Source organism: Trachypithecus francoisi, unplaced genomic scaffold, assembly GCF_009764315.1.
Source record: "Trachypithecus francoisi isolate TF-2019V2 unplaced genomic scaffold, Tfra_2.0 Lachesis_group2, whole genome shotgun sequence".
Classification (NCBI taxonomy): Eukaryota; Metazoa; Chordata; class Mammalia; order Primates; family Cercopithecidae; genus Trachypithecus; species Trachypithecus francoisi.
The window spans coordinates 45467541-45491672 of NW_022681465.1; the positions used below are offsets into that span (position 1 = coordinate 45467541).

At 37.9% G+C, this 24132-nt stretch overlaps 1 protein-coding gene across 1 annotated transcript in view; it reads right to left on the minus strand.

The window, feature by feature from the left end:
- ADGRV1 (adhesion G protein-coupled receptor V1) overlaps window positions 1-24132 on the minus strand; it is a 544806-nt gene that overhangs the window by 417194 nt on the left and 103480 nt on the right. The window contains 3 exon segments of the mRNA XM_033179148.1: window positions 140-359; window positions 20343-20465; window positions 21181-21445. Coding sequence (XP_033035039.1) covers window positions 140-359; window positions 20343-20465; window positions 21181-21445 — 608 coding nt within the window.

The following is a 24132-nucleotide window of genomic DNA, read 5'->3' on the forward strand; positions in this document are numbered from 1 at the left end:
AATATGGATAATAACCAAATTTCAGGCTGATAAATAACTTATATTTTGTATATTTTTCAGTCACTAAAGTCTTGGAAATGAACTGTCACATAAAATTACGGTGAGCATAAATATACTTAGCATAAAATGTTGAACCTACCTAGGAATAAAGTCAGAATGGCTGGAAATGTAGGCTAGCTCATATATATGTGAATGAGTTCCCACTAGAGCTATTAAATTCTTGCTTGAATTAAGGGACTTTACTGTAACAGAAGCCACATCATAAGCAGAAGGTACTTCCAGAACAAAAGAGAATTGATTAAGCTCTGAATTCCAGCAGTAAAGAGCAGACATATCTTGGCCAACAAGAAGTATGTGGGCTGCAGGAAGGAAAGAAAAGACAACTTAAGATGTAAACTGTCACCTCCCACACTCCCTGCATCGGTTCCAAAGCAAAATCTTCCAAAGTCTCAAAGTTCCATTGTGATTCCTGAGGTAACTAAATATGCTTCAATTTCTGAAATAACTGGATGTAAATAATAATTTTTTAAGTGCTTTGGAATGACCAAGCCAGCTTGATGAGGTATCTATACCCATTTAATAAAAAAGAAATTACTAGCTGCTAAAACTCAAACTAATTTTAAACTCTTTTATATTCATCTTAATATTTATTAGATAGCATAGTAGGATATTTTAAAAAGTGAGACATACTTATAATCCCTTCATGAAATATTTCATTTTCCTTTCTAGTTACCATTCATATGAATTCATAATTGACAGTTATAAACAGTATAAATACAAAAAACTCTTAATTCACAATATTACACCATGTCTATACTATTACAGTGTTCTATGTTTCTATATAGTTTTCAAGTCTATAATTTCAGTGCATAAATAATACATATGGTTGATCAAAATATATTTAATAATTTCCCTACATTTGATATTTGTTATTGTATATTGTATATTTAATTATTAAACATTAAGTATGTCTGTATTTTGGCCACATTTGTCCCTTTTTAGTTCTTACCTAAAAGCACATGCTCACCACCACCACCTGACCTCTCTGAACATGCTGTTCCCTTTGTCTAGAGCCTGCTCCATTATTAACTCTACTTCTTGAACTCCTACTCAACATATAATTCTCAATTAAATGATTCTTCCTTAAGTGAGGTTTCTGGGCATCTCTTAGACCAGGGCAGGTCCTCTCATTTTGTAGTATGAAAGTATTGTAGTCTTTCATAGCAGTTATCCATTTATAACTAGAAACTTACATGTATGATTATACACAATATCTCTCTTCCCTGCTACATACGAAACTTCTTCAGGGCAGGGTTTATATGTAGTTTTGCTTACCCTTGTTTCCCCAGGGTCTACCAATGGGCTTGGCACATAATTGGCGCTTAAAATATTTATTAACTACTAAAGGAGAAAAGGGTGAGAGGGAAGATAAGTTTATATGTCCTCATGGTCCTTGTCATATTCATTCTTCTTCTTCCATTTAAAGCATTCAGTCACCACCCAGTAATCTCTGTCAAGTCATTAACCAGAATAAATATGTGATCCTCATAGTTATGGCTCCAATCTAATACTTTTAATAAAATATTTGACACATTCAAAATAAGAAAGCCCTTGAACATTATTTAATGCATAATTTCAGCTTTCAGGAGATCTATAATAAGCCATTCTAAATAATTACCTACAATCTTTTCATACTTCTACAGCCTCAAGTCACAGAAACAAAAGAAATAAAGAGACCTCACAATGGGTTCTTTAACAAGCCTCTGGCAGAATTTTTCGCAAATTCTTTTAGAAAGTATGCCTATTATATATTTTTTAAATCTTTAAAGAGAATTCTATAACTTTATTTAATGGTCCTTTCAGGCAGCACTCATCATCCTTGAAAACATTCATTAGGCAACTATTTTGAATAATAATAAGTGACTCAAAGAGACATAGTTAGTCCACTTGAATACTTGAGGAATAAGAAAAGCAAACATAATAAAGGCAAAAAACTAAAGGACAAGTAGATAAAAACTAAACAAATATATGATGAAAGACACATAATTTACTCAACAAATCACTTGTTGAATGAATGATAAGTCACTCAAGTTGTATATCTTAGGATAATAACAGATTTATAACTAGCCAAAGTGTTGGCAATGTAAAGAGAAGTTATTTAAGGAAAGAATGAGCAGAACAGAGACAGGCAGAGGACTCTAATGGCAACGTAAAGATAGTGTGGAGGCCAGGAAGTGATGTAATAGTCCAGGTAGGAAGTAGCTGGAGACTGGGAGAATGTGGTATGGGCATTCCACAGGGATGAGGGGGAAGGAGTAGAAAACATGGAAACAAAGTACAATGTGAGAAACAATCTATAAAAAGTGAGAGGTAAATAGAATGACATCACCAAGAAGGTGAAATAGGAATTCTCTGGCTCTACTGTTTTCTATAGAAATCCAGTTTGCAGCTATTCAGAGACAAGAATGGCTTGATGAATATCCCAGAACATGGCAGTGAGGATGAAACAACCCCTTGGACCACAAAGAACAGCTACACTTGAAGTGTAAGAGGAACAGTTTCTCTTTGACTATGTTGCCCCTCCCCCGAGCCAGCACAGTCCAGCACACAAGAGATTCCCCAGGAACTGTGGGTTTTTACAGAGGGAAGACAGAGTTGAGTTGGAGGCAGACATTCAGCTTCCCCAACATTCTGGGCCCATTCACAGGTAACACTCCCTTGTCTTGCCCCACTGGAAACACTAGCAGTATCAACAGGGCTAGACCACCTGAGGTCACTTAGAAACAATTAACAGGGGTAGGGCTCACAGTGACGGACATGCAGATCTTGGCGGTGGCTCTGCCTTGTGGCCAGTGGAGGCACACTACCAGAAAGGATACTCAACAGCATTGCTCTGCATGAGGCACAGTTGACAAGCCTCCCAGGCCCAAATCCCTGGCCAGCTTCCACACCCAGCCTTTGTGCTCTCCTTAAAACTTCCCCAGGCCAGGAGATAGCAGCATGTTGATAAGTATCTGCTGAGTGAACATCTAGCTCCACCCAAGCCCGGTGATTGAGCTGCAACCCAACCAAGCTCTAGTGTACTCTTAAGTCCTTTCTCAGGCCAGAAGGCAGGGGTACATTTGTGATCATTCACAGAGGGAGCATCTGACACCACCTAGATGCAGCTACAGAGCTGTGACCTAGCCAAGCCCTGGTGATCTCCTTCACAGCCACTTCCAGGCCAAGAAGCAAGGGCAGGTCAGCATTATCCACAAAGGCACCTTCTGACCCTTCCCAGATCTACTGATTATCCAAAGAGAGCATCTGACCCTACTCAGACCCAGCTGCAGAGCTGTGACTTAGCCAAGCCCCAGTACTTTCCTTAACTTCACTCCAAGCTAGAAGTTAAAAGCAGGTCAGTGATTATCTGAATCTAGTCCTGCCCAGACTTAGCTAGTGAGCATCAATCCAACCAAATCCTGGGGTTCTCCTTAAGCCCTTGCCAGGCCAGGAGTCAAGTGCATGTTTGTGAATGTCTTCTGAGGAGAGCATCTGACCCTGCTCAACTCCAGTAGCTAAACAGCTACTGAACCAAACCTCAGTGCTCTGCTTAAGGATAGACTAGTATGGGAGGCAAGCCCATGTCCATGCATATCTACGCAGCATAGTCTGTGGTTCTGCCTACCCCAAGTAGTTAAATAGCAATCTAGACACCTCGCCCAGTCTCCCAGCCAAGTAGGTGGCCCTGTCCAGATACAGATCCCAAACCACAGTACTGGCCAGCCAGGGAAGACAGTCTACAACACTGTCTGATCAGAGGCAATTACTAAGCCCAGGCAATAGCTCTGCCTTACTGAAGATCCCAACCAGAGATTTCACTGGATCTCAGAGCACAGCCAGCACTTCTATTTGATCCCAGGTTACAGTAACAGCCCAGCCCAAGTACAAAACATGATAACAAAGTCTACTTGTCTGGGGTCACTACCAACTAACCCAACCAGAATCCCAAGCTAGACTAAATAGTGAAGTTCTATCACCACCACAGAACACTAGAAAAGCCTGAAAAGGGTGGCTGTTTCCTCATATGTGCAGATGCCAACACAGGAGTTTTTAAAAATCAGGGAAATATGACACCACCAAAAGAAATTAATAAAGTTCCAATAATGAATCTTGAAAAAATGGAGATCTATAAAATGAATGATTTAAAAATTCAGAATAATTCTCTTAAAGAAGTTCAGGGAACTATAAGAAAATATGGACAAAAAAGTAAATGCAATTTGGAAAACAATTCATGAACAAAATAGGAAATCTGATCAAGAAATAAAAAGAAACAATAAAATGGCTCGGAGCAAGATGGCCGAATAGGAACAGCTCCAGTCTCCAACTTCCAGTGCGAGCGACACAGAAGACCGGTGATTTCTGCATTTTCAACTGAGGTACTGGGGTCATCTCACTAGGGAGTGCCGGACAATCGGTGCTGGTCAGCTGCTGCAGCCTGACCAGCGAGAGCTGAAGCAGGGTGAGGCATCGCCTCACCTGGAAGCGCAAGGGGGAAGGAAATCCGTTTTCCTAGCCAGGGGAACTGAGACACACAACACCTGAAAAATCGGGTAACTCCCACCCCAATACTGCGCTTTAAGGAAACAGGCACACCAGGAGAATATATCCCACACCTGGCCGGGAGGGTCCCACGTCCACGGAGCCTCCCTCACTGCTAACTCAGCAGTCTGCGGCGATCTATCCGCAAGGCAGCAGCGAGGCTGGGGGAGGGGCGCCCGCCATTGCTGAGGCTTAAGTAGGTAAACAAAGCCGCTGGGAAGCTCGAACTGGGTGGAGCTCACAGCAGCTCAAGGAAGCCTGCCTGTCTCTGTAGACTCCACCTCTGGGGACAGCGCACAGCTGAAGTCCAATAGGGGAAACAGCGGGGGCCGGTGCAGACGCGAACGACTCTGTCTGACAGCTTTGGGGAGAGCCATGGATCTCCCAACGCGGAGGTTGAGATCCGAGAACAGACAGACTGCCTGCTCAGGTGGGTCCCTGACCCCTGAGTAGCCTAGCTGGGAGACATCCCCCACTAGGGGCAGTCTGACACCCCACACCGCACAGGGTGGAGTCACCCCTGAGAGGAAACTTCCAAAGGAAGAATCAGACAGGTACACTCGCTGTTCAGCAATATTCTATCTTCGGCAACCTCTGCTGCTGATACCCAGGCAAACAGGGTCTGGAGTGGACCTCAAGCAATCTCCAACAGACCAACAGACAGTCCTTCTGACTGTCAGACGGAAAACGATCAAACAGGAAGGACACCTATACCAAAACCCCATCAGTACGTCACCATCATCAAAGACCAGAGACAGATAAAACCACAAAGATGGGGAAGAAGCAGGGCAGAAAAGCTGGAAATTCAAAAAATAAGAGCGCATCTCCCCCTGCAAAGGAGCGCAGCCCATCGCCAGCAACGGATCAAAGCTGGTCAGAGAATGACTTTGACGAGATGAGAGAAGAAGGCTTCAGTCCATCAAACTTCTCAGAGCTAAAGGAGGAATTACGTACCCAGCGCAAAGAAACTAAAAATCTTGAAAAAAGAGTGGAAGAATTGACAGCTAGACTAATTAATGCAGAGAAGATCATAAACGAAATGACAGAGATGAAAACCATGACACGAGAAATACATGACAAATGCACAAGCTTCAGTACCGACTCGATCAACTGGAAGAAAGAGTATCAGCGATTGAGGATCAAATGAATGAAATGAAGCGAGAAGAGAAACCAAAAGAAAAAAGAAGAAAAAGAAATGAACAAAGCCTGCATGAAGTATGGGATTATGTAAAAAGACCAAATCTACGTGGGATTGGGGTGCCTGAAAGTGAGGGGGAAAATGGAACCAAGTTGGAAAACACTCTTCAGGATATCATCCAGGAGAACTTCCCCAACCTAGTAGGGCAGGCCAACATTCAAATTCAGGAAATACAGAGAACACCACAAAGATACTCCTCCAGAAGAGCAACTCCAAGACACATAATTGCCAGATTCACCAAAGTTGAAATGAAGGAAAAAATCTTAAGGGCAGCCAGAGAGAAAGGTCGGGTTACCCACAAAGGGAAGCCCATCAGACTAACAGCAGATCTCTCGGCAGAAACTCTACAAGCCAGAAGAGAGTGGGGGCCAATATTCAACATTCTGAAAGAAAAGAATTTTAAACCCAGAGTTTCATATCCAGCCAAACTAAGTTTCATCAGTGAAGGAGAAATAAAATCCTTTACAGATAAGCAAATGCTGAGAGATTTTGTCACCACCAGGCCTGCCTTACAAGAGACCCTGAAGGAAGCCCTAAACATGGAAAGGAACGACCGGTACCAGCCATTGCAAAAACATGCCAAAATGTAAAGACCATCGAGGCTAGGAAGAAACTGCATCAACTAACGAGCAAAATAAACAGTTAATATCATAATGACAGGATCAAGTTCACACATAACAATATTAACCTTAAATGTAAATGGACTAAATGCTCCAATTAAAAGACACAGACTGGCAAACTGGATAAAGAGTCAAGACCCATCAGTCTGCTGTATTCAGGAGACCCATCTCACATGCAGAGACATACATAGGCTCAAAATAAAGGGATGGAGGAAGATCTACCAAGCAAATGGAGAACAAAAAAAAGCAGGGGTTGCAATCCTAGTCTCTGATAAAACAGACTTTAAACCATCAAAGATCAAAAGAGACAAAGAAGGCCATTACATAATGGTAAAGGGATCAATTCAACAGGAAGAGCTAACTCTCCTAAATATATATGCACCCAATACAGGAGCACCCAGATTCATAAAGCAAGTCCTTAGAGACTTACAAAGAGACTTAGACTCCCATACAATAATAATGGGAGACTTCAACACTCCACTGTCAACATTAGACAGATCAACGAGACAGAAAGTTAACAAGGATATCCAGGAATTGAACTCATCTCTGCACCAAGCAGACCTAATAGACATCTATAGAACTCTCCACCCCAAATCAACAGAATATACATTCTTCTCAGCACCACATCACACTTATTCCAAAATTGACCACATAATTGGAAGTAAAGCACTCCTTAGCAAATGTCAAAGAACAGAAATTATAACAAACTGTCTCTCAGACCACAGTGCAATCAAACTAGAACTCAGGACTAAGAAACTCAATCAAAACCGCTCAACTACATGGAAACTGAACAACCTGCTCCTGAATGACTACTGGGTACATAACGAAATGAAAGCAGAAATAAAGATGTTCTTTGAAACCAATGAGAACAAAGATACAACATACCAGAATCTCTGGGACACATTTAAAGCAGTGTGTAGAGGGAAATTTATAGCACTAAATGCCCACAAGAGAAAGCAGGAGAGATCTAAAATTGACACTCTAACATCACAATTAAAAGAACTAGAGAGGCAAGAGCAAACACATTCAAAAGCTAGCAGAAGGCAAGAAATAACTAAGATCAGAGCAGAACTGAAGGAGCTAGAGACACAAAAAACCCTCCAAAAAATCAATGAATCCAGGAGTTGGTTTTTTGAAAAGATAAACAAAATTGACAGACCGCTAGCTAGACTAATAAAGAAGAAAAGAGAGAAGAATCAAATAGACGCAATAAAAAATGATAAAGGGGATATCACCACCGACCCCACAGAAATACAAACAACCATCAGAGAATACTATAAATGCCTCTACGCAAATCAACTAGAAAATCTAGAAGAAATGGATAATTTCCTGGACACTTACACTCTCCCAAGACTAAACCAGGAACAAGTTGAATCCCTGAAGAGACCAATAGCAGGCTCTGAAATTGAGGCAACAATTAATAGCCTACCCACGAAAAAAGTCCAGGACCAGATGGATTCACAGCTGAATTCTACCAGAGGTACAAGGAGGAGCTGGTACCATTCCTTCTGAAACTATTCCAATCAATAGAAAAAGAGGGAATCCTCCCTAACTCATTTCATGAGGCCAACATCATCCTGATACCAAAGCCTGGCAGAGACACAACAAAAAAAGAGAATTTTAGACCAATATCCCTGATGAACATCGATGCAAAAATTCTCAATAAAATACTGGCAAACCGGATTCAGCAGCACATCAAAAAGCTTATCCACCATGATCAAGTGGGCTTCATCCCTGGGATGCAAGGCTGGTTCAACATTCACAAATCAATAAACGTAATCCAGCATATAAACAGAACCAAAGACAAGAACCACATGATTATCTCAATAGATGCAGAAAAGGCTTTTGACAAAATTCAACAGCCCTTCATGCTAAAAACGCTCAATAAATTCGGTATTGATGGAACGTACTTCAAAATAATAAGAGCTATTTATGACAAACCCACAGCCAATATCATACTGAATGGGCAAAAACTGGAAAAATTCCCTTTGAAAACTGGCACAAGACAGGGATGCCCTCTCTCACCACTCCTATTCAACACAGTGTTGGAAGTTCTGGCTAGGGCAATCAGGCAAGACAAAGAAATAAAGGGTATCCAGTTAGGAAAAGAAGAAGTCAAATTGTCCCTGTTTGCAGATGACATGATTGTATATTTAGAAAACCCCATCGTCTCAGCCCAAAATCTCCTTAAGCTGATAAGCAATTTCAGCAAAGTCTCAGGATACAAAATTAATGTGCAAAAATCACAAGCATTCTTATACACCAGTAACAGACAAGCAGAGAGCCAAATCAGGAATGAAATTCCATTCACAATTGCTTCAAAGAGAATAAAATACCTAGAAATCCAGCTTACAAGGGATGTAAAGGACCTCTTCAAGGAGAACTACAAACCACTGCTCAGTGAAATAAAAGAGGACACAAACAAATGGAAGAACATACCATGCTCATGGATAGGAAGAATCAATATCGTGAAAATGGCCATACTGCCCAAGGTTATTTACAGATTCAATGCCATCCCCATCAAGCTACCAATGACTTTCTTCACAGAATTGGAAAAAACTGCTTTAAAGTTCATATGGAACCAAAAAAGAGCCCGCATTGCCAAGACAATCCTAAGTCAAAAGGACAAAGCTGGAGGCATCACGCTACCTGACTTCAAACTATACTACAAGGCTACAGTAACCAAAACAGCATGGTACTGGTACCAAAGCAGAAATATAGACCAATGGAACAGAACAGAGTCCTCAGAAATAATACCACACATCTACAGCCATCTGATCTTTGACAAACCTGAGAGAAACAAGAAATGGGGAAAGGATTCCCTATTCAATAAATGGTGCTGGGAAAATTGGCTAGCCATAAGTAGAAAGCTGAAACTGGATCCTTTCCTTACCCCTTATACGAAGATTAATTCAAGATGGATTAGAGACTTAAATGTTAGACCTAATACCATAAAAACCCTAGAAGAAAATCTAGGTAGTACCATTCAGGACATAGGCATGGGCAAGGACTTCATGTCTAAAACACCAAAAGCAACAGCAGCAAAAGCCAAAATTGACAAATGGGATCTAATTAAACTAAAGAGCTTTTGCACAGCAAAAGAAACTACCATCAGAGTGAACAGGCAACCTACAGAATGGGAGAAAATTTTTGCAACCTACTCATCTGACAAAGGGCTAATATCCAGAATCTACAAAGAACTCAAACAAATTTACAAGAAAAAAACAAACAACCCCATCAAAAAGTGGGGAAAGGATATGAACAGACATTTCTCAAAAGAAGACATCCATACAGCCAACAGACACATGAAAAAATGCTCATCATCACTGGCCATCAGAGAAATGCAAATCAAAACCACAATGAGATACCATCTCACACCAGTTAGAATGGCAATCATTAAGAAGTCAGGAAACAACAGGTGTTGGAGAGGATGTGGAGAAATAGGAACACTTTTACACTGTTGGTGGGATTGTAAACTAGTTCAACCATTATGGAAAACAGTATGGCGATTCCTCAAGGATCTAGAACTAGATGTACCATATGACCCAGCCATCCCACTACTGGGTATATACCCAAAGGATTATAAATTACTCTACTACAAAGACACATGCACACGTATGTTTATTGCGGCACTATTCACAATAGCAAAGACTTGGAATCAACCCAAATGTCCATCTGTGACAGACTGGATTAAGAAAATGTGGCATATATACACCATGGAATACTATGCAGCCATCAAAAAGGATGAGTTTGCGTCCTTTGTAGGGACATGGATGCAGCTGGAAACCATCATTCTTAGCAAACTATCACAAGAACAGAAAACCAAACACCGCATGTTCTCACTCATAGGTGGGAACTGAACAATGAGATCACTTGGACTCGGGAAGGGGAACATCACACACTGGGGCCTATCATGGGGAGGGGGGAGGGGGGAGGCATTGCATTGGGGAGTTATACATGATATAAATGATGAATTGATGGGTGCTGACGAGTATACATATGTAACAAACCTGCACGTTATGCACATGTACCCTAGAACTTAAAGTATAAAAAAAAAAAAAAGAAATAATAAAATTAGAAACACCAGAGATAAGGAATATAATGACTTTCTAAAAATTCAGTAGAAAATTTCAACAGCAGACTTGACCAAGCAGAAGAAAGATAATCAGTGAATTAAAAGATAGGATACTTGAAGTCCTCCAGTTAAAGCAGCAAAAATAAAAAAGAATGAAAAAGTATAGAGAAGGCCTATAGGAATTATGTGACACAACCAAGAGAACTAAACAGTACATAACAGGAGTTCCCAAAGAAGAGAAAGAAAAAATACCAAGAATCATTATTTTTAAAAATAATGGCTGAAAAATGCCTAAATCTAGGGAAAGACAACACTATCTAGAAATTGGAAGCTCAAATCAAATTCTCCAATCAAATTCAACTCAATGAAGAGTTCACCAAGACAAAAATTGGAAGTTTCTGTCTTCCAATTGGAAGTTCTCCAATCAAATTCAATTCAACAATTCAACAATTGAATTGAATCCAAAAATTCAACAATTGGAAGTTCTCCAATCAAATTCAACTCAATGAAGAGTTCACCAAGACAAAAATCAAATGCAAAGAAAGAATACTGAAAGCAGCAAGAGATAGAAAATATAATCACATTCAAAGGAGTCTCAATATGGCTAATTAGCAGAAGTCTCAGCAGAAACCCTGCAGACCATGAGAGAGTAGAATAATAAACTCAAAGTAATGAAGGAGGGGAAAAAAAAAAACTTCCACCAAGAATACTTTAGTCAGGAAAGTTGTCCTTCAGAAACAAGAAAAGAAATAAATTTTTCCCAGACAAAGGCTTAGAGAGTTTGTCACCACTAGGCCTGCTCTACAGAATTGCTAAAGGGAGTTCTTTAAGCTTAAATTAAAGACTGATAACTAATAACATAAAACATGTGAAAATTAAAAAAAAACTGAATGGTATAAGTAATATAGTCATGTTCAGGATAGTCTAATAATGTAAGGTGATTATATAAAGCAAATTTATCTCTAATATGAGGTTTAAAAGATAAAACTATTAAAAATAATTGTAGCTATAATAAATTGTTAAGAAATACAAATTACAAAAAACATTCTAAGATCAAAATCAAAAAGTTTTAGAGGAGAGAACATAAAAATACAGCTTTTGTTTGCTATGAAGTTTTCATCAAATTTAAATAGCTGTTTTTGAGTACAAGATGTTTTATGTAAGCCTCATAGTAACCACAAAGCAGAAAACTACAGTGGAAGCAAAAACTATAAAAAGAAAGGATTCAAAGCAGACCACCAGAGGAAACCATCAAGCCCCAAAGGAAAACAGCAAGAGAAGAAGAATGAAACAAAAGATCTACAAAACGAACAGAAAACAAATAATGAAAGGGCAGTAGCAAGTCTGTTCCTATTAATAATTATCCTGAATGAAATGGATTAAATTCATCAAAAGACACAGAATGGCTGAATGTATTTAAAAAAAGAAATAAGATCCAACCATATGCTGCCTACAAGAGACTATTTACCAATAACAACACTTATAAAGTGAAAATGAAGGAATCGAAAAAGGTGTTCCTTGCAAATGTAAGTCACAAGAGAAGAGTAGCTATCTTTATATCAGGTAAAATAGACTTTAAGTAAAAAACTATAAAAAGGGACAAAGAAGACCATTATATAATAACAAAAGGGTAAATTCATCAAGAAGACATAACAATTATAAATATATATACACCCAACATTGGAGCACCTAAATAATAAAGCAATTATTAAATGATATGAAGGGAGATATAGACTGCAATACAGTAATAGTAGGGGACCCCAGTACCTCACTTTCAACAATAAACTGACTATCTAGACAGTGCATCAATAAGAAAACACTGGACTTAAATTATACTGTAGACCAAATAGACCTAACAGACATACACAAAATCTTCTATCCAACAGCAATAGAATATACTTTCTTTTCAAGAAAACAGAACATGTTTCAGGATAGACTGTATGTTAGGCCACAAAACAAGTCTTAACAAATTTAAGAGCACTGAAAGCATAGCAAGTATGTTTTCTGATCATAAGGGCATTAAGCTAGAAATCAATAACAGAAGAAATCTTGGGAAATTCACAAATACACAGAAATTAAATATACTCTAAACAACAAATGACTTGCAGAAGAAATAAAAAGATACCTTAAGACAAAAATAAAAATAATATACTAAAATGTATGGTATGCAGCAAAAACAGTCCAAAAAGGAAAATTTATAGCAATAAACACCTGTATTGAAAAAGAATCTCAAATGAATGGTCTAGTATTACAACTAAAGGAAATAGAAAAAGAACAAACTAAGCCCAAAGTTAACAGAAGGAAGCAAATAACAAAGAGCAAAAATAAATAAAAGAAAGACTAGAAAAACAATAGAAAAAAATAAAACTAAGAATTGTTTTTTTGAAAAGAAGAGGTTGACAAACCCTTAGCTACATCAACTAAGAAAACAAGTGAAGATTCAAACAAAATCAGAAATAAAAGTGGAGACATTACAATAGATACCACAGAAACACTGAAATACAAAGGATCAAGAGAAACTACCACAGTAATGTGCCAAAAATTGGATAACCTTGAAAAAATGAATAAATGTCTAGACACATAGCACCTACTAAGACTGAATCATGAAGAGGTAGAAAACCTAAGCAGCTCAATAATGAATAAGGAAATTAAATCAGTCATAAAAAGACTCATATCAAAGAAAGTCCCAGGCCGGGCGCGGTGGCTCAAGCCTGTAATCCCAGCACTTTGGGAGGCCGAGACGGGCGGATCACGAGGTCAGGAGATCGAGACCATCCTGGCTAATACGGTGAAACCCCGTCTCTACTAAAAATACAAAAACTAGCCGGGCGAGGTGGCGGGCGCCTGTAGTCCCAGCTACTTGGGAGGCTGAGGCAGAAGAATGGCGGAAACCCAGGAGGCGGAGCTTGCAGTGAGCTGAGATCTGGCCACTGCACTCCAGTCCGGGCGACAGAGCGAGACTCCGCCTCAAAAAAAAAAAAAAAAAAAAAAAAAAAGAAAGTCCCAGAACCTGATACCTTCATGGCTGAATTCTACTAAACATTTAAGGAACAAATACCAATCCTTCTTAAATTATTCCAAAAAACTGAAGAACAGAGGATAGTTCCAAACAGAGGAACAGAGGATATAAAGGCCAAAGACACTGTAAGAAAAATAATTACAGGCCAATATCTCTGATGAACATAGATGCAAAAATCCCTAGTAAGACAATAGCAAATTAAATTCAACAATGCAATAAAGGAATCATTCACCATGATCAAGTGGGATTTATTCTTGGAATTTATGGATAGTTCAATATATGCAGATCAATAAATGTGATTCACCACACTAAGAAAGTGAAGAATAAAAACCAAATAATCATCTAAATTGATGCAGAATAAGCATTTGAAAAAAATCAACATCCTTTCATGATAAAAGCTGTCAAAATAATAAGTATAGAGGAAATGTACTTCAACACAATGAAAGTCACATATAACAAACAAGTAACCAACATTATCCACAATGGTGAAAAGTTGAAAAAGGTTTTCTCCAAGATCCTGGCCAAGACGAAGATGCCCACTATTGTCACTTCCTTTCAACATAGTTCTGAAAGTTCCAGCCAAAGCAATTAAGCAAGAGAAAGAAATAAGACATACCTAAACAGGAATGGAATAAATTAAATTGTCTCTGTTCGCTGACAACATGTTTTATATTTGAAAACCCCAAAGCTTGCATTAAAACAAACTCTTAGAACTGATAACTGAAGTCAGTAAAGTTGCAGGATACAAAATCAACATACAAAAATCTGTAGCATTTCTATACACTAATAACTAGCTATCCAAAAAAGTTAAGAAAACAATCCTATTTACAACAGCAATAAAAAATAAGATAAAATATTTTGCAGTAAATTTAACTAAGAAAATGAAAGACTCGTATACTGAAAACTGTACAACACCAATGAAAGAAATAGAAAAAAACACAAATAAATCAAAAGATATCCCACATTCACGAACTGAATGAATGTTGTTAAAATGTCCATGCTAACCAAAGTGATCTACAGATTCAATGCAGTCCTTATCAAAATTCCAGTATCATTTTTCTATTTTCACAGAAATAAAAAAAAAATCTTTAAATTCTTATGAAACAACAAGAGACTCTGAATAGCCAAAACAATTTCAAACAAAAAGAACAAGGCTGGATGCATCACACTACCTGACTTCAAAATATAAAGCAATTATGATCAAAACATCATGGTACTGGCATAAAAACAGACTGACTGATCAAATGGGATAGGATAAAAAGCCCAGATATTAATTCACACATTTACAACCAATTGATTTTTGACAAAGGTGCCAACAACACACAATGAAGAAAGAGAGTCTATTCAATAAATGATGTTGAGAAAACTGGATATCCACATGTGGAAGAATGAAATTAGATCCATATTTCACACCAAATACATAAATCAACTCAAAATAAATTAAAGACGTTAAGCTATAAACTACTCAATGAAAACAGGGGGAGTATCTTCATGACATTAATTTGGGCAAGGATTTTTTTGATTGACTCCAGAAGTTCAGGCAACAAAAGCAAAAATAGACAAATGGGTTTGCATCAAACTAAAAAGCTTCTGTACAGCAAAGGAAACAATTCACAAAATGAAGGAACAACCCAAAGAATGGGAAAAAACATTTTAAAACCATACAGCTATCTGATAAATGGTTAAGATAACTCAATAGCAAGGAAACAACCCAATTAAAAAATATGCCAGGCAGGGCCCGGGGGCTCACGCCTGTAATCCCAGCACTTTGGGAGGCTGAGGCGGGTGGATCATGAGGTCAGGAGTTTGAGACCCGCTTGGCCAAGATGGTGAAATTAGCTGGGCATGGTTGCGGGTGCCTGTAATCCCAGCTACTCGGGAGGCTGAGGCAGGAGAATCATTTGAACCTGGGAGGCAGAGGCTGCAGTCAGCCGAGATTGCATCACTGCACTCTAGCCTGGGCGACAGATCAACTCTGTTTCAAAAAAATAAAAATAAAAATAAAAATAAAAATAAAATTGGCTAGTGTCTGAAAAGACACTTCTCAAAAGATGTCTTATATATGGTCAACAGGTTCATGAAAAAAATGCTGATCACTAATCATTAGGAAAATAAAAATTAAAACCAAAATAAGCTATCACCTCATACCTATTAGAATAAATCTCATAAAAAAATAAGTGTTGAAGAAGAGGAGAAAAGGAAATCCTTGCACATGCACTCTTAGTAGAAATGCAAACTAGTAAGATGCCATGGAAAATGGTATGGAGGTTCCCCCAACAATGAAACAGAATGATCCAGCAATACCCGCTTCTGTCTGGGAATATGTCAAAAGAAATTGAAATCAATATGTCAAAGGGATATCTGCACTCCCATGTTCATTATAGCACTATTCACAATAGTCAAAATGTGAACTCAACCTATATATCTATGAACAGATGAATGGATAAAGAAAATGTGATATATATACATGATGGAATACTATTCAACTTTAAAAGAACAAAATTCTGTCATTTGGGACAACATGGATGAATCTGGAAGACGTTATGCCAAGTAAATAAGCTAGACACAGAAAGACAAATACTGCATGATCTCACTAGTTGTGTAATCTTTTAAAAGTTGAATTCATAGCAAAGAGTACAACAATAGTCACCAGGGTAGGGAAGAGCAAAAGAATGGGAAGTTCGTGGTCAAAAGGTACAAAGTTTTGGCTAGACAGGAGGAATTTTTGAGATCTGCACACCAGAGTGACTATAATCAATAATAATGTATAGTATATTTCAAAATAACTAACAGTACATTTCAACTGTACCATCACAAAAATGTTAAGTGATGGATATGTTAATTAGCTTGATTTAATATTCCACATTGTATATATTTATCAAAACATACTACACTTAATATATGTAATATAATTATAACTTGTAAATTAAAAATAATACTAAATTAAAAGTTAGACATAAATAACCTATGATTCCTGGTCAGTAGTCGAGGTGACTGAAGGTTAACACTGCCTATATGTTAAATGCCTGATAAAGAAAGCAGTAGTCGGGCACCTAAGGGAAAAATTACAAATACTGACTCCTGTATTTGTGCTAAATCCTCCAGTCTTCGCAATCAATGTAATTTACTTTGTACATTTTAACACTTGTGCGTTCAACTATCCCCACGCATGGATGTCTCCAAAATCCAAACCCTGAACTCCCAATTTCTTCCTGATTCTAGTTCCACATCTCTACTAAACATCTACACATGCTTCTCTATTATCTCAAACTAGACACCTATAAACAAGTTCATCCCATTTCTCACTACAGACATCTTCTGTGTCTTTTCCTAATTTAACACCATTATCCTCCCAATTGCCAAGGTATAATAACTTTTGCTCCCCACATTTGAACAGACATCAAGTGCTGTTGAATCTTCATTTCTAACTTCTCTTTCCCACAAGGATTTTCATTTCTAATTTATCTTTCCCACAAGAATCTTCATTCCTAATTTCTCACCCCAGCTAAGGGCCCTCTTCAACTCTTGCCCAGGCAGTTGCAAGTTACTTCGTCCAGCATATTCTATACACCAAAGCTATGAGGAGTTGTAAAACATGCCTTTGATCATCATTTGCTGTTGAAAAGCCTTCAAGGATTTCTCTATCTCACTACTGTTGAGTGTGATCCAGCGATCTAAGAGACATTGAAACCCTTTTAGAGGATTTCAGAGGTCAAAACTATTTTCATAATAATATGAACATAATGCTGTTTTCATAATAATGCTGTTTTTCTACTTCACTCTCATTCTTTCATGAGTGTATAGGACTTAGCAGAGGCTAAATGACTGATAATACTGCAGTAGACTGAATTCAGATGCAGACATGAGAACCCAGACTCAGACAAGTACTGCCTGATCTCACTTATATGTGGAAACTGAAAAAGTCAAACTCACAAAAGCAAATTGTAGAATTGTGCTTGCCAGGGGCCAGGGTTGGGAGAAGTAGGGGATTTTGATTAAAGAGTACCAACTTTAAGTTATAAGATGGGTAATATCTGTGGCCCTAATCTACAGCATAATAACTACAGTTAACAATAATGTACTGTGTACTTGAAATTTGCTAAGAGACTAGATCTTAAGTGTTTTCCTTTAAAAAAAGGTAAATACGTGAGGTAGTGGATGGGTTAATTAGCTCAATTGAGGAAATACATATCACTATATGTATATCAAAATATCACATTGTATATCTTAAATATATGCAATGTATATTTGTCAATCAAGCCTTAATAAAGCTGGAAAAAAAGTTAATTAAGAGAATCAGTTGGGCACAGTGTCTCACGCCTGTAATCCCAGCACTTTGAGGCAGGAGGATTTCTTGAAGTCAGGAGCTCAAGACCAGCCTGGGCAACATAAAGAAACTCCATTTTTACAAAAAAAAAATTTTTTTAATTATGTGGGCATGATGGAGCATGCCTGTAGTCCTAGCTATTCAGGAGGCTGAGGCAGGAATATGGCTTGAACTCATGTGTTCAAGGATGCAGTAAGCTATGACTGCACCACTACTTTACAGTCTGGCAAATGAGCAAAATGCTGTCTCTTTAAAAAATTAATTAAATACATAAATAAAAAGTAGAATACACATACCATGTATTAAACCAGCCATTAAAGATTTTCAAAAATTAAAATACAACCAATGCCCTTCTTCTCATAAAAGTGTTCATTTTAGAAAATATGTCTTTTAAAAATAACATGCTACATTTACACATAATGAGTATATTGTTGTCACTTTAAAATAAATGACTTTAAAATTTCTCAGTTTTAATCTCTTATACAATAAATACGAATAGATTCTAAGACCAAAATGTGTGAAAACTGCTGGATGATTTGAGGCATAGGCATACTATGTGCCTGCCATTCCAGGCCATCTTCTCTAGATTCCAGTGTTGTATCTCCAACCTCAGCACCACAACATTCTGGTCAAATCCTCTGTCCCTGGCACTTTCACCTACCAATGGTTCTCTCAATGCTACAAACACTTCTGCCTTTATCCTTTGCTCACATCTTTCTCTCTGTCAAAGTGTGTCCTGCCAATCCACCTAGACATAGCTCAAGCTCTCTCTCATCTCTCTTAATCACTCCAATTCTACCCCTCACAGAGCAAATGGTATTGGTTGTTGAAATGGTTTGGTTCTGTGTCCCAACCCAAATCTCAAGTCAAATTATAATTCCCAGTGTTGGGGAAGGGACCTGGTGGCAGGTGACTGGATCATACAGGCAGATTTCCCCCTTGCTGTTCTTGTGATAGTAGGGGAGTTCTCCCAAGATCTAGTTGTTTAAAAGTGTGCAGCACTCCCCCTTCACTCTCTTTCCCTCCACCATGTAAAGAAGGTGCTTGCTTCCCCTTTACCCTTCTGCCATGATTGTAAGCTTCCTGAGGCCTCCCAAAGCATGCTTTCTGTACAGCCTGTGGAACTGTGAGTCAATTAAACCTTTTTTCTTCATAAATTAGCCAGTTTCAGATAGTTTTTTTAAAGCAGTGTGAGAATGGACTAATACAGTCGTATACCTTGAATTAGTATCTTAATATTTTTTCCTGCTTCTCCAACCATATATTAAGGCTTTTAAGTAGAGGAATTCTTCATAGCGTTGTAACATTGACTTACATATAATATCAAATTAATAACTATGTGCCATTTAATTTATACAGAATTGCCATATCTCAATTTAAAAACAGGACTGTGATTCATCCAGAGTCACCTGTGGAGTCACTCAGGCTTGGCTCACAAATTCTCTAAAGACCTTGACAGGAGACATGATCACCCACTGTCTGTGTCTGCTTCCTATGCTATGAACACCCACCCCATGAGCCAGCTTCATTAGCTCACCATGCCAGCTGGCCTCAGCTTCATCTCCTTATTATCACTGACCCACCCAAGGGATTCCTTGCCAACCCTAAAATAATCTTACAACCTTCAGACAGCAATAATACCTTGGGTTCTCTCCAGTTGACTTTGTTTCTGAAACCACAGTGATTAAAAATATTGCTTATGTTTCTGACGTGTGGATTAAAGTACAGAAGACCAAGAAAGGATTTCAGACTGTGGAGGAGGTTGGGAGAGTTAATGAAAATGGAAGAATTCTCATAGTCATTCTCCAACTTAAAAAAAAATTCTTAAATGCAAATACTTGCTATTGCCATACACATACTTTCATATTTTAAAAATACATATTTAATGTCAATGTCCCTCTTCATGTTTCTCTAGACAAAAGAAATATTTTTATTCTTCACTAATATTTTCCTCCATATTTTATTTATTCTGATTATTCTCAAGCCAATGTCCATTTTGAAAGTATTAATCTGCAAAAGGAGAACTGAAATTCAAAAGAATTTCAAAAAATTCTAGGATTTCTGGAAGGAGTTTTATAAAGATCTTGATGTTATATTCCCATTAAAATACCCAGTGTCAGCCGGGCACGGTGGCTCACGCCTGTAATCTCAGCGCTTTGGAAGGCCAAGGTGGGCAGATCACGAGGTGTGGAGATCGAGACCATCTTGGCTAACAGCGTGAAACCCCGTCTCTACTAAAAATACAAAAAAAGTAGCCAGGCATGGTGGCGGGCACCTGTAGTCCCAGCTACTCAGGAGGCTGAGGCAGGAGAATGGCGTGAACCTGGGAGGTGGAGCTTGCAGTGAGCAGAGACTGCCCCGCTGCACTCCAGCCTGGATGACAGAGTGAGACTCTGTCTCAAAAAAAAAAAAAAAAAACCCAGTGTCTGGCAATGTGACACTAAATCTAAATCAATGAGATTAAAATCATTCTGGCTTTCCATACTACCTTTAGAACTGGTAAGCAGTTGAAAAGTCCTTACCTATTCCTGAGGCTGGTGTGAAGGAGTGGATTCTGTTAACAGCAGCAAAATCTAGGGACTGAAAATACCTGAAGGAAGACTGCCCCATCTCCCAGACGAAAATATCAATTGAATTCTGATCTCCTACAATAATGAAATAAAAGTCAAATCTTAATGCAAAAGTTACAGAAAAAAATGACAAAATTACATAATAAAACTACAATAAAAATAAGAAGAAACAAATTTCCTGAGAATCCATTTAGTCTAATAAAAATACAAGTTAATAGGAAGTACTTCAAAAGCCTTTTTGCATTTACTGCATGACACAAATACATTATTAGTCATTAACCATGATATAATGTTAAAGAAAGAACAAGGACAATTTTTTTTTTATTTTTTAGGAATGCTGCAATTTTACCTATGAAAGTTCTACTCACAGTAGCAAAAAGTAAATTTTCCTTCCAAGAATATTCTGAAAGAGTATTATAAAAAGTTCTGAACATTATTTATTAATACTATGAATTATTCATGGCACCTCAAGTAAATATATATAAAAAGTTACTTGTTTGCATCTGGATATAAAATATTCATGTATCTTTCAACTTTACCTATCTACTTCCAATTTTGTTTTAATATAACTTTAAGGTGGTATTCAGAACACCACAAGATTAGGGGCATACTGCTTAAATATTTCTCAAAAATACATTTACAGCTAACAATTAATACTTATCATCTATCAAGAAATATATGGATTAGTAAAAAATTATTACAAGAGCATTTTCATACAAAATATACCATATGAATGCTAGATGAGTTCAATAATAACTATATATACATTACAAATACTTTATCTTCTCACCTAGAAAGACATTTTTGGCAAATATTAAGTAAATATCACTGGCTGAAGACAAAGCCTCAACTTGTGTTGTCCCACTGACAGGCACCTCTTGAAAGTTAATAAACCCAATGCCAGACCATCTGAATAAAACGGAGTTTAGCCTGGCATTAGCCTGGGAAATGGCTAAGAACACAGAGCCTCCCTTGTTGAACAAGGCCATGGTCAGCACACCTCGGACAGGGAGTTTTTGATGCAACACGAAGCTTCCTCCATTCCACCTGAAGACCTGAAGAAAATGTTGAAATACAAAACCCTTTATGACTAGGAATTTAGCACTTGCAAGAATGTAATCAATGTCATATGTATACTCTCTTGGATCCTTTTATTTGGTTAAAAAGATACCTTCATAAAAAAAGAAAGCACTAAAACTGATGCTCCCTCGCTGCTCTCTCCCTTATCTAATCTGTGTGAGTGTGCACATCTATGTCTATGCACATGAGTACACACGACACACACACATAAAGTGAATGAAAGAGAAGTTATTTGAAAAGAAATCAGTATCAAATGTACATCTGGGTAAGGGTTGGTAACAGCAGGGAAAGGGAAAGCTAAAACCAGGAAAGAAAATAATATGAAAAATTTAGAAATGAATAAGAAACATTCTAATGCTGCAATATTATTATCAATTGCTTGAGCAATAGAATACAGAGAAACATGTCCCCATGGTGGCAGTCAATGCACACAAGGTTTCAGGGTAAGTGTTCATAAATGCAAAATTAAAATTCAGACCCTACCTGAAAGCAAGCTGGTCAATGTCACAGAAAATTATATTTATTCAGTCAACAATTAGGAATTTTTAAGCCACAGACATTATGCTAGGAACTATGGATACAGCGGCCTTTCCCTTTATGGATCTTATTAACTATTAGGAAAAGGTAAACAAGAAACATATCAATAATTAAATAAATGACTGAGTATAAAATGGGTCAAGTACTGAAGATGACAATTAGGATGGTCTGATAGAGAATTATGAAGGTATTAGGGAAATCAAGTTAGAAGGAACGACATGACAAAGTTCTTAAGACAGAAAAAGTTTGTCATTATCTGAATAAAGACAGGCAGGAATTTGATAGTGCTGGGAGATTTATGACAGTTAAGGCTGGAGAGGTAAGATCATGGAGAACCTCCCATTAGGGTGGCCATAAGATTTATCATCTAAACAGGGATCCTTTAAAGAGTGAAAGGGGCAATAACAATACCAGAACAACAGGCATAATCCAGTACTTTCCAAGGCAACTCCGGAAATGTAGCTATCCTATGTTAAGCCCATATTAAATAATTTCAAATTTATTCTAAGTATAATTGCAAATCATTGAGTGGCTTTAAAATCAGAAATAACATTAGTCAATTAATATTTTCAAAAAATGCCTCCAGTTACTCAATGGAGAATGGATCTGAGGAGGTCAAGGAAGTTCAGAGAACAGCTAGGAGGATACTATAATGGTGTGGAAGAGAAATAATGGGGACCTGAAGTAGGGAGGAGTAGAGACAAAATGTCTTCACTTATTGACACATATAATCAAAAATACTTAATGATAAACTCGATGTGAAAGAATAAGAAGGAGTAAATTCAAGACCAACCCAAGAAACATGGTGAAACCCCATCTCTACAAAATACAAAAAATCAGTCAGGTGTGATGACACACACCTGTTGACCCAGTCACCTGGGAGGCTAAGGTAGGAGGATCACCAGAGCCCAGGAGGTCAAGGCTGTAGTGATCTGTCACGTCACTGCACTGGAGCCTGGGCCACAGAGCCAGACCCCGCCCCCATGTCCGCAAAAAAAGAAAAAAAGGAGTAATCAAGGAAGAAATATCCCAGGATTCTGTCCTAAGCAACTGAGTTTGTGGGGTTGCTACTTCCTGAGATGAAAGCTAGCACTGAAGTAATGAGTTTCATAGTGAAAATCAAAGGTCAGTATGGGATATGTTAAATATTATGTACCAAAAATATATTTAAGTGAACATGTCAATAGGTAGTTAGGTATGCAGGCCTGAAATACAGGGAAAAGGCTACAGATAAAATTTAAAAGACACTAGCCTATTGCTGATATTTAAAACCATAGGACTGATAAAAGTATCCAAGTGAGTGAAGAGAAAGAAAAAAGAAATCTGAACTATAAGTGAATCTTTCTGGAAAACTCCAAGACATCTAAGTTTACAAAAGGGAAGAGGAACTGGGAATAGGGAATGAGAAGGATCACACACACACACACACACATATACCCACATACATACACAAAGAGAGAGAGAGAAAGGGAAAAGGAAAATCTGTGTAGTGTCTTAGAAAGCAAGATAAGATTTATATTTGAGGATGAGGTGACTGTCACATGCTGGTGGAATGTATAATGATTACGCAGAGAAACACCCACTGGAATTGGCAACCCAGTTGTCATCGGTGAGCATGGGGAAGTAAAGACAAAACAAATAGATAATTCTTTCAGGATGTCTTACTATAGAGGGAAGAAAGCAAATGAAACAAAAATTAGAAGGGAATGAGATCGGGGAGGAATTTCTTTTTAAGCTGGGTGAAGCTAGAACATTTACGCTGACTGTAGTAAACAAATAGAGAGAGATAGACTCCAGAGATGGAGGGAATAGCTAACCTTCTATTCCAGAGATGGAGGGCAAGATGGGCACCTATGTGAGAGGCTGGCTTTTTAGAAGGGACACTTTCTCTGTCGTAGCAGGAATGAGGAATAAGATTGGGTTTCAAGTGGGTTTTTGAATTTGGTGTTGGGAAAATGAGTAATACCCCTTTTGGTAGCTTTCATTTCAACAAGGGAATTAGCTGAAAATGGAAATGTGAAGCATGTATGGAAGTTTAAGAAGTCACAAAAGTTATCAAATAAGCATTACTAGGATTACAAGATCTAGTTTACTAAAGGAATGTGGGATTTCTGAGGTGATACTG